General features: G+C 39.3%; 1 protein-coding gene across 1 annotated transcript; it reads right to left on the bottom strand.

Moving 5' to 3' along the window:
- Positions 1–940: 940 nt before the first annotated feature.
- On the bottom strand, positions 941–1,431 carry LOC122675790 (60S ribosomal protein L17-like). The gene has a single exon (XM_043874883.1). It carries the CDS (start codon positions 1,408–1,410, stop codon positions 970–972), a length of 441 nt encoding a protein of 146 aa, XP_043730818.1. The 5' UTR covers positions 1,411–1,431; the 3' UTR covers positions 941–969.
- Positions 1,432–10,169: the final 8,738 nt, after the last annotated feature.

Below are 10,169 nucleotides of genomic sequence, written 5' to 3' on the forward strand. Positions count from 1 at the left end.
CTCATCCACTGTGTTTCTGTTTATCAGTAAAACAGGGATAATAAGAGTACCCAGCTCATAGGGTTGTTGAAAGGGTCCAATGAGTTAAGTTTACTTTTAGATAGCCTTTGGAATATAACTCGGTATATAGTCACAGGTTATTTAAGTGTTTGCTCTTAAGTAAATGACATATGGATATCAATTTTGTGGAAGAAACAGAATCACTATATGACTACTACTTATGTTGACCATTAGTTAAAGCTCAGAGGATAATATACATAAGTAATTTATATTCATTATAGAAAAAATAGAACATACAAATAAAAAAATTAAAAATCTTTATACTCTATTTCTCATGCATAATCATTACTCTTTGTATGTTCTTTCAAAATGTGTATTTATGAATGTATTATATAACCTGATTTTCACTTAATAACAATTAGAGTTTAGAAACATTTTCTATATCAACAAATATAGCTACATTACATTTTTTAATGGTTAGTAATCCAATATAAACATATGGCATATAAAATTGAACTAATCACATACCTTTATATGCTATTTCCAGTTTCTTTTTGCTATTAAAAACAGTGCTGCAGTTTAGAGAATTTATAAAACTGTCTCCTTAGGATAAGTCCTAGAAGTGTTAAGTCCTGAGACAGAATTATTCCTATTTGTCATATACATTATATTTACATATAAAAATTTATACACACACACACACATATGTATTACCAAACAGCCCTACAGAAACTTTTTTATAATTTCCAGTTCAATCAACAGTGTATGAGAATTGTCATCTCCCATTAACTTTGCTAACACCAGTAATTGCCCTCCTTTTAAATAGCTTTCAGTCTAACATAATGAAATGGCATATCATCGTTTGAAATTGCTTTATTATTACTAGTGACCATAAAACTTCCAATATGCTTACTGAGCATTTTTTTTTTTTTTTTTTTTACTTTTATTTGCATTTATTTTCTGCGGCATTTATTCCCGGGCCATAAGTTTTTGTTTCTTCAGTTTCTTCTGGGATATCTTTTTCTTCTGTGCAACCTCCTCTTCTGGTTTAGGAACAATCTGTTCTTTTTCAGTAAGGATCATCTCAATGTGGCAGGGAGAGCTCATGTAGGGGTTGATCCGACCGTGAGCTCTGTAAGTCCTGCGCCTCATCTTGGGGGCTTTGTTCACTTGGATGTGCTCAATGACCAGAGAATCTACATCTAAGCCCTTAAGTTCAGCATTACTCTCTGCATTTTTGAGCATGTGTAGTAAAAATTCAGCACTCTTTTTGGGCCACCGACCCTGTGTCCAGCCCCACTGTTTGCCCTGTGCACACCTACCAACTCCACCATTGTAACGACGGAATGGCACACATTGCTTCTTTAAAGTGACATCCTTCAGATACTTGGTGGCTTTTCGGATATGCATACCCTTTATGGCCTGGGCAGCCGGTAAGCGGCCTGAGCTGACCCTTAAAAATGGTGCGCTATTCACTTGACCCAGAAAACCCCACAAAATCATGCAAATCAAGAGGTTCAAATCTTCGTGTTCACTTTAAGAACACTCGTGAGACTGCCCAGGCCATAAAGGGTATGCATTACTGAGCATTTTTTAATAAACTTTCTATTATTTCTTCCTAATTTTTTAAAGAAGTTGAAATTTTATATTGAAAAGAAATTTTCCTGATTATGATAATAACCTTTTGTTTGGCATATTTTATAATATGTGTTTGAATATGCTTTGATTAGAGTGTGATAAGGGAAAAATGAATTTGGATTCACTGGAGAGACTTTTCCTAAATTTCAAATATAGGCCTATTCTACCCTTGCTTTAAAACCTTTGATAGCTTCCCTTTAGCATGGGATAAAGTCTGCAGTTTAAAACTTGGCATGTTAGTTCCACCATGATTTAGTTCAGTTGACTTTTCTCACCTCTTTCCCAGCCACACTCATGAACTGGTGGTATGCTAGGGCACAACAGTTGTGAGGGCAGACTGTGCACATTTCTTCTCAGCTGTGCATTTAGTGATGTCACAATGTCATGCTGGTGGCTTGAAATCAGCCATGGAGGAGTATTTATACCATGTTATTGTTCAGTCAGCCAGTCATGTCCGTCTCTTTGCAACCCCATGGACTGCAGCATACCAGGCATCCCTGCCTCTCATCATTTCCCAAGGTTTGCCCAAGTTCATGTCCATTCCATTAGTGATGCCATCCAGCCATCTCATCCTCTGATGCCCTCTTCTCCTTCTGCCTCTGTCTTTTCCAGCATCGGGTACTTTTCCAATGAGTCAGCTGTTCGCATCAGATGGCCAAAATACTGGAGTTTCACCTTCAACATAAGTCCTTCCAATGAGTATTCAGAGTTGATTTCCCTCAAGATTAACTGGTTTGATCTCCTTGAAGTCCAAGGGACTCTCAGGGGTCTTCTCCAGCACCACAGTTCAAAGGTATCAATTCTTTGGTGCTCCACCTTCTTTATTGTACAGTTCTCACAACCATACATGACTACTGAGAAGACCATAGCCTTGACTATATGAACCTTTGTCAGCAGAATAATGTCTCTGCTTTTCAAAACACTGTCTAGGTTTGTCATAGCTTTCCACAGACACTGGCAAACACTAGAAATTAGTTGGGTTTTTATTTTTTCTTCCAGAGACTCAATCATTGAATATTTATCAGCATTCCACTACATAATACCCTCAACTCTAGGCATCCTAAACATCTTAACATTTCTGATCCAGTGCACCACTGAGACATGTAAGCATCTCAGGTAGGGTAGTAACCAGTTGCTCCTGCAAGCCATTATTTGGTCAACATACATCAGCAGTGTGTGGGAGAAGCAGGGAAGCGGGCTCTCTAGTGGCAGGACTCTTGCCTCTTGCCTCTGTTTTGACCAACTTGTTCTGCTCCAACATTGCCCACCCTTTTTAATCACACAGAGCCTGCAGCTAATCGACCCATCTTTATGAAGTCTTAGGCCCACCCCTTGAGAGTCTTACCACTCCCTCATCCCCACCTCAAGTGGCTAATCAGAGCAGTTCCTCTAACCATATATGGTCCCTTCCTTGAGGGCCATTCTGCTAAATATAGATTTTTTTCTGTATCATTTTAGTACCTCTTAAAGAATAGGATACTGTTCATACTGTTCTGTGTATTCTTGCCACCTCTTCTTAATATCTTCTGCTTCTGTTAGGTCCATACCATTTCTGCCCTTTATCGAACCCATCTTTGCATGAAATGTTCCCTTGTTATCTCTAATTTTCTTGAAGAGATCTCTAGTCTTTCCCATTCTGTTATTTTCCTCTATTTCTTTGCATTGATCACTGAGGAGGGCTTTCTTATCTCTCCTTGCTGTTCTTTGGAGCTCTGCATTCAAATGGGTCTATCTTTCCTTTTCTCCTTTGCTTTTCGCTTCTCTTCTTTTCACAGCTATTTGTAAGGCCTCCTCAGACAACCATTTTGCTTTTTTGCATTTCTTTTCCATGGGGATGGTCTTGATCCCTGTCTCCTGTACAATGTGATGAACCTCTGTCCATAGTTCATCAAGCTCTCTGTCTATCAGATCTAATCCCTTAAATCTATTTCTCACTTCCACTGTATAGTCATAAGGGATTTGATTTAGGTCATACCTGAATGGTCTCGTGGCTTTCCCTACTTTCTTCAGTTTCAGTCTGAATTTGGCAATAAGGAGTTCATGATCTGAGCCACAGTCAGCTCCCGATCTTGTTTTTGCTGACTGTATAGAGCTTCTCTATCTTTGGCTGCAAAGAATATAATCAACCTGATTTTTGTGTTGACCATCTGGTGATGTCCATGTGTAGAGTCTACTCTTGTGTTATTGGAAGAGGGTGTTTGCTATGACCAGTGTGTTCTCTTGGCAAAACTCTGTTAGCCTTTGCCTTGCTTCATTCTGTACTCCAAGGCCAAATTTGCCTGTTACTCCAGGTGTTTCTTGACTTCCTACTTTTGCATTCCAGTCCCCTATAATGAAAAGGACATCTTTTTTGGGTGTTAGTTCTAAAAGGTCTTGTAGGTCTTCATAGAACTGTTCAACTTCAGCTTCCTCAGCGTTAGTGGTTGGGGCATAGACTTGGATTTCTGTGATATTGAATGGTTTGCGTTGGAAACAAACAGAGATCCTTCTGTTGTTTTTGAGACTGCATCTAAGTCCTGCATTTAGGACTCTTTTGTTGACTATGATGGCTACTCCACTTCTTTGAAGGGATTCTTGTCCACAGTAGTAGATATAATGGTTATCTGAGTTAAATTCACCCGTTCCAGTCCATTTTAACTAGCTGATTCCTAGAATGTCGATGTTCACTCTTGCCATCTCCTGTTTGACCACTTCTAATTTGCCTTGATTCACGGACCTAACATTCCAGGTTCCTATGCAATATTGCTCTTTACAGCATTGAACCTTGCTTCTATCACCAGTCACATCCACAACTGGGTGGTGTTTTTGCTTTGGCTCCATCCTTCATTCTTTCTGGAGTTATTTCTCCACTGGTCTCCAGTAGCATATTGGGCACCTACTGACCTAGATAGCATATTAAAAAGCAAAGACCTTACTTTGCCAACAAAGGTCCGTCTGGTCAAGGCTATGGTTTTTCCAGTGGTCATGTATGCATGTGAGAGGTGGTCATGTATGCATGTGAGAGTTGGGCTTTGAAGAAAGCTGAGCACTGAAAAATTGATTCTTTTGAACCGTGGTATTGGAGAAGACTCTTGAGAGTCCCTTGGACTGCAAGGAGATCCAACCAGTCCATCCTGAAGGAGATCAGTCCTGGGTGTTCATTGGAAGGACTGAGGCTGAAGCTGAAACTCCAATACTTTGGCTACCTCATGCGAAGAGTTGACTTGTTGGAAAAGACCCTGATGCTGGGAGGGATTGGGGGCAGGAGGAGAAGGGGACGACAGAGGATGAGATGTCTGGATGGCATCACCAACTCGATGGACATGAGTTTGAGTAAACTCCAGTAGTTGGTGATAGACAGGGAGGCCTGACGTGCTGCGATTCATGGGGTTGCAAAGAGTCAGACACGACTGAGTGTACTGAACTGAACTGAAAGAACAGGATCTAAGACCATAGAATTGGCTAGCCCCACCTGGAGAAGGAAATGGCAACCCACTCCAGTATTCTTGCCTGGAAAATCCCATGGACAGAGGAGCCTGGTAGGCTATAGTCTGTTCGTGGGGTTGCAAAGAGTCGGACAGGACTGAGTGACTTCACTTTCACTTTCACCTTTAACCTGAATCTACCCTCAAGATAACTTCCTTCCCTACCCTGTGCCTAAGTACATATGTTCTTGCTTCCTTTCACCTTCCCCTGCCCACCTGGTTGATAAGTTCCTTCTGACAGTAATCTCTTCCTTGTCTACACCCTGTAAGTCTCAATAGTTATATGACTTATCATATGAGCCACTTTAAGCATTAACTTTGTATCCATGCGTTTGAGCTAGCTCCAGGAGTTGGTGATGGACAGGGAAGCCTGGAATACTGCAGTCCATGGGGTTGCAAAGAGTCAGACATGACTGAGCAACTGAACTGACTGACTGTATCCTCATCAAAGAACCTTACATGGAAGGACTTAGATCATGGTTGGCTGTATGGATATACTTGAGGAGATAGTGCCACTAAGGAAACATTTTATTAAGGTGAATATTAGGCAGAAGTGTGCAAGATGACTGAAAGAATTAAAATGGCCATTGTTAGGAAAACTGGATAGGGTATTGAAATTTTGTAGGGAAGCTCATCTGGTCATGAGGGGGTAGTGAGTTCCTGGAGGTGGGTGGTAGTAATGAGGACAGAAAGAAAGAGCAGACAGACAGCAGAACTTAGTGAAAGGTGGCCTAAGAGAAGAAAAAGTAGACAAAATTTAAATATCTTCAAGCTTCTAATTTAGAAACAGACACGGAGTCATCTGTGTAAAACCATGAACTCACAAGGAAGAGACCTAAAAAGTAAAAGTAAAAAGTTGAGTATTAGAATATTTTTACATCTGGAAAAGGGGTACAGAAAAGGAGAAAGAGGAAAAATGATTAATGAACTAGAAAACAAATCTAAAAATTGAAGTATCCTGAAACCTAAGGGAAGAGATTTTTAAAGAACATATATTGTTCTAAGGATTTTAAATATTAGTCAAAGGCAAAAGAAAAAAAATTGCAAACCATCACTACCACAACAACCAAAACACCAAAGGGTAAAAGGACTGAAATATATATATATATCATTGGTGTTGACAAGAAGGACATCTCTAGTAGCTTTGGAATTGACAGCCTCAGAAGTAATCGAACAGTGGAAAGTCACTGGACCACAACAGTGAATCCAGTTCAAAGTCCTGTGACACCTACTGACTGTATTACCTTGGGTAAATGTCTTAATATCCCAGAAATTCAGTTTCTTTTATAAAGTGAAGATAATTATTGTCCTACTTATTTCACAGGTTTAGTGTGAGGTTCAATAGACAGATGTTTATGAAAGTATTTTGCAAACTAAGTTTAATAAGAGTGTGAGTTTAATAAGAGTTTAATAAGAGTTACTTATTTCCATTACTATAGTCATGAAAGTGTGTCAGTCACTCAATCATGTCTGATTCTTTGTGACCTCATGGATTGTAGCCTGCCAGGCTCCTCTGTCCATGGGAATTCTCCAGACAAGAATACTGGAGTGGGTAGCCATTCCCTTCTCCAGACTATTGTCATAATTGGAGCCAAAGGAAAGGCAAGAAGGGTTAACGTAATCCTAGGAGGGTTAATGTAAAGAAAGATAAAGGATGAGAAGGGGAAGGAAGAGATTGACAGTACTAGAAGAAGGAATAGGGTACAATGAAACCTTTATTTACTTTTGTTTGAAGGCACAGGGACCCTGAACATGGGTGAAGACACAAGGAGGCACTTTCAATGTGGAGGAAGGGTGATTGTTGGGGTGGGGCCCAGAGGAAATAAAGACTGTGATCTTTAGGCATAAGGACAGAAATCCTCTCCTCTGAGACTGGTAGGAACGGTGAGACATGTCAGGATGAAGATAGCATAAATAAAATTGCTCTTATGGAGCACTCTAACCATGTGCTCATAGGATAAGGGAAGGGTGTCCAAGGAGGGTCAGGGAGAGAGAGACGACATCTGGCAGGAGAATCAGAACTATCATGGCAGAAATATTGTTTGAACTTCTGCTATGATAGTATCTCCTTATGTTGGAAACAATTCCTTGAAAGGAATTGCAAAGTCTAACATCTATGATCTCAACCCCATGTAATCACTGAGCATTAGCTTAGTCCAAGTAGCACAACATAGCCTAATAAGAAAAAGAGTTATTCAACTCCTCTGCAGTTGAATTAGATAACAAATGTGATCATCTGATTTTCTGAACTGAAGATTTAAGTACATGGTTGGATACAGAATTTGTATATATTTTCCAGTTTTGAAAATCCATCTTGGAGGTGAACTTTGTACACTGAAATGTTGCTTTCTCCAGGACATTTTCATGGTTTGTAAGTTGAAAGGGAGAGTCATTTTGCAAATCAGGACTGTCTTAGAAATATGAATCACATGATGCACATCTATGGTGACTTACATCTTGGATAACAAGGAACTCACATTAGGATGTAAATGTGTAAGGTAGAGTTGAGATGGGATGAGAATATACCTCTATTCCAGCATGGTAATTGATTGGTGCTGAGTAGTGGCTTTTTGTAGAAGTAAGTGCCTTTTCCTCTGCAGTTTGCCCCCACCAGATGTTAAGGTAAAGGATCGATTATCTTTCAATACTACACAGATTCTGTTACTTCTCTTGCAATAAAAAAAGAAGTTCTCTGGTCCCATGACTCTATCAAGTGTGGAAAAGGAAAAGTGAGAGGTTTACATGGTTTACTTTGTCAGGGGAGTGTGTAATTTCCTCGGTTCTATCTCACCATAGCAAGAATTTGAAGTGATGGACAGACCAGTGTTATAGCTCAGTTTTATTTAGAAAGCAAAGGAAAATACATCCTCAAGGTGTGAGGCCAGGTCGACCCAAAAGATGCAAAGAGAAGCCCCCAGCTCAATTTTGGCTCCTCTTTTTATATGTTTTTTTCCCCTCCTCCCCTGGGCCTGCCCTATGTAAATTGGGCTGCCCTGGAGGGCTGTTTGTTTTACCTGAGGTCCTTGAGGCTTCCTTTGTTCTATTTTCACGGGCTTTCCCCTTCTTTGTCTTTTAACCACCACCATCCTGTATTCCTTTTTCGTATTCTAATTATCTAACAACTTCTTTTCTTACCTGACTCTGGTTGACATCTGAGTTTGGGAATCCTACTATAACCCAGTGGTTCTCAAATTTAGCTTGTGACACATGATTATATTGAGATCAGTCCTGTGGTATGTTAACTACTTATTTGAAATGGCTAAAGTTGGGATAACTGAAAACAGTAAATTTTGACACATTAAACACTGTCCAAATTTATCCTGTAATAGTATTTCCTCATCATTTATATTCTGATGTATAATTTCTTAGGCAGGCAAGAAACATTATGTTAAAGTTAGAACAATGGGAACATCCACGGAATTATGCCACGTGAAGGTACCACTTGCCTGTGTCCAGAGGGAAAAAAAGTGGAGAACTGATGCTCTGGCACTTGATGGAGCAGTGGCCCTATAGTCATTTTAGACATCACTAAAAAATCATACATGGTGAATACGTTCTGCAAAGCCATATTCTCTTAATTTGATTTTGGTCAAACACATGCCTGGTTGAAGGAGTCAAATAGTTATTATAAGATTCATCTTGAAAAGCCACAGGTCTCCTGAGACTGTGGTTCTCCACCCTGTTCCCACTCCTCTGAGACAACATTTGGGTTAAATGAATAATTGGTATTTGCCTTATGGTAATGTAAATTTTCTTCATAACTGATTCTTTTCTGTTTGGTTGTGTCTGACTCTGCAACCCCATGGACTTTACCCTCCCCCACCTTCAGGCTCCTCTCCATGGGATTTTGCCAGCAAGAGTACTACAGTGGGTTTCCATTTCCTCCTCTAGGGGATCTACCCAACCCAGGGATCAAACCTGTGTCTCCTGCATTGGCAGCCAGATTCCTTACCACTGAGCCACCTGGGAAGCCCTTGTTATGCTAGTATTAATGTACCATTGGGTTGCAAAGAGTTGGACATGACAGCGACAGAACAAACAAACAAAAATTAGACAATCATTGCCTCATGTTTTGTTAGGTTTTTTCCTTAAATTGTCTGTTAGAACTATATTCCTGTCAAATGGTCAATATGTTAGGTGATTTATCAGTTTCATTTTGATTTGAGACATTCCTCCTGAACCCCTCCTTTTTTGCTCCAGCCCAGACTAGTTGCTTTCTAGGCTGATACATAAGCATTGTCTGGGATTTCCTACTGCCTTAGTTCTAGAAACTTACTTTGCTTCTCTCACTTGGTTTGACTCCCATGTCTAGTTTTTCTCCTTTATTTTCTTATTGTGGTGGTTTCTAGTAGTTTCTTGAGAAAATGAGTAAAAGGGATAAATATTTTTAAATCCTTCAGGTCTGAAAATGTTTATAATCTACCTTGACACTTGGGTAGGTGTAGAACTCTGATGTAGAAGAATGTATCCTCAGTATTTTGAATAACACTGCTTCACTGTATTCTAGCTTTTCAAGTTCCTGTTGAAAAATTTAAACTCTGTTTGCTGATCCATCAGCTATGACCTCCCTAGAAGCTTTTAGGATCTTCTTTTTATCCCTAAAGTTCTAAAATAATTGCAGTGATGAGTTCTGACATACAACTTTTGTGGTCTAGTTTGGAATCTGTAACTTTAAGTCCTTTAGGGATTGGGAAATTATAGTGATTAATTCGTGATGGTTTCCTTCCCTTTCTTATGATTTCTCTTTCTGGAATGCCTGATAGTCAGATTGTAAGATTCTTGGATTGATTCTCTACTTTTCTTATGTTTTCTCTCCTACTTTTCCATTATTTTGTCTTTTTATTCTACATTCTGGAAGAGTTCCTCAACTATATCTCCTAAACATCTTGTTGAAGTTTTGCTGTCATGTTTTTCAAGATTTCAAGAGCTCTTTATTGGTCTTATTTCATGGATGCAATAGTTTTCTTACCTCACTTTTAATTGCTGCTCTATGACTTGTCTTTGTTTTCCTAAAACATTTGGTGATCTTTGGATTCATTTCATATTTTTTTAAACTTTTTATTTTGT

Source organism: Cervus elaphus, chromosome 19, assembly GCF_910594005.1.
Source record: "Cervus elaphus chromosome 19, mCerEla1.1, whole genome shotgun sequence".
In the NCBI taxonomy this organism is placed as follows: Eukaryota; Metazoa; Chordata; class Mammalia; order Artiodactyla; family Cervidae; genus Cervus; species Cervus elaphus.

What these genes read in the sequence shown, in the direction of transcription:
- LOC122675790 (XM_043874883.1), bottom strand. Translation starts at nt 1,410, where the DNA reads ATGCATATCCGAAAAGCCACCAAGTATCTGAAGGATGTCACTTTAAAG.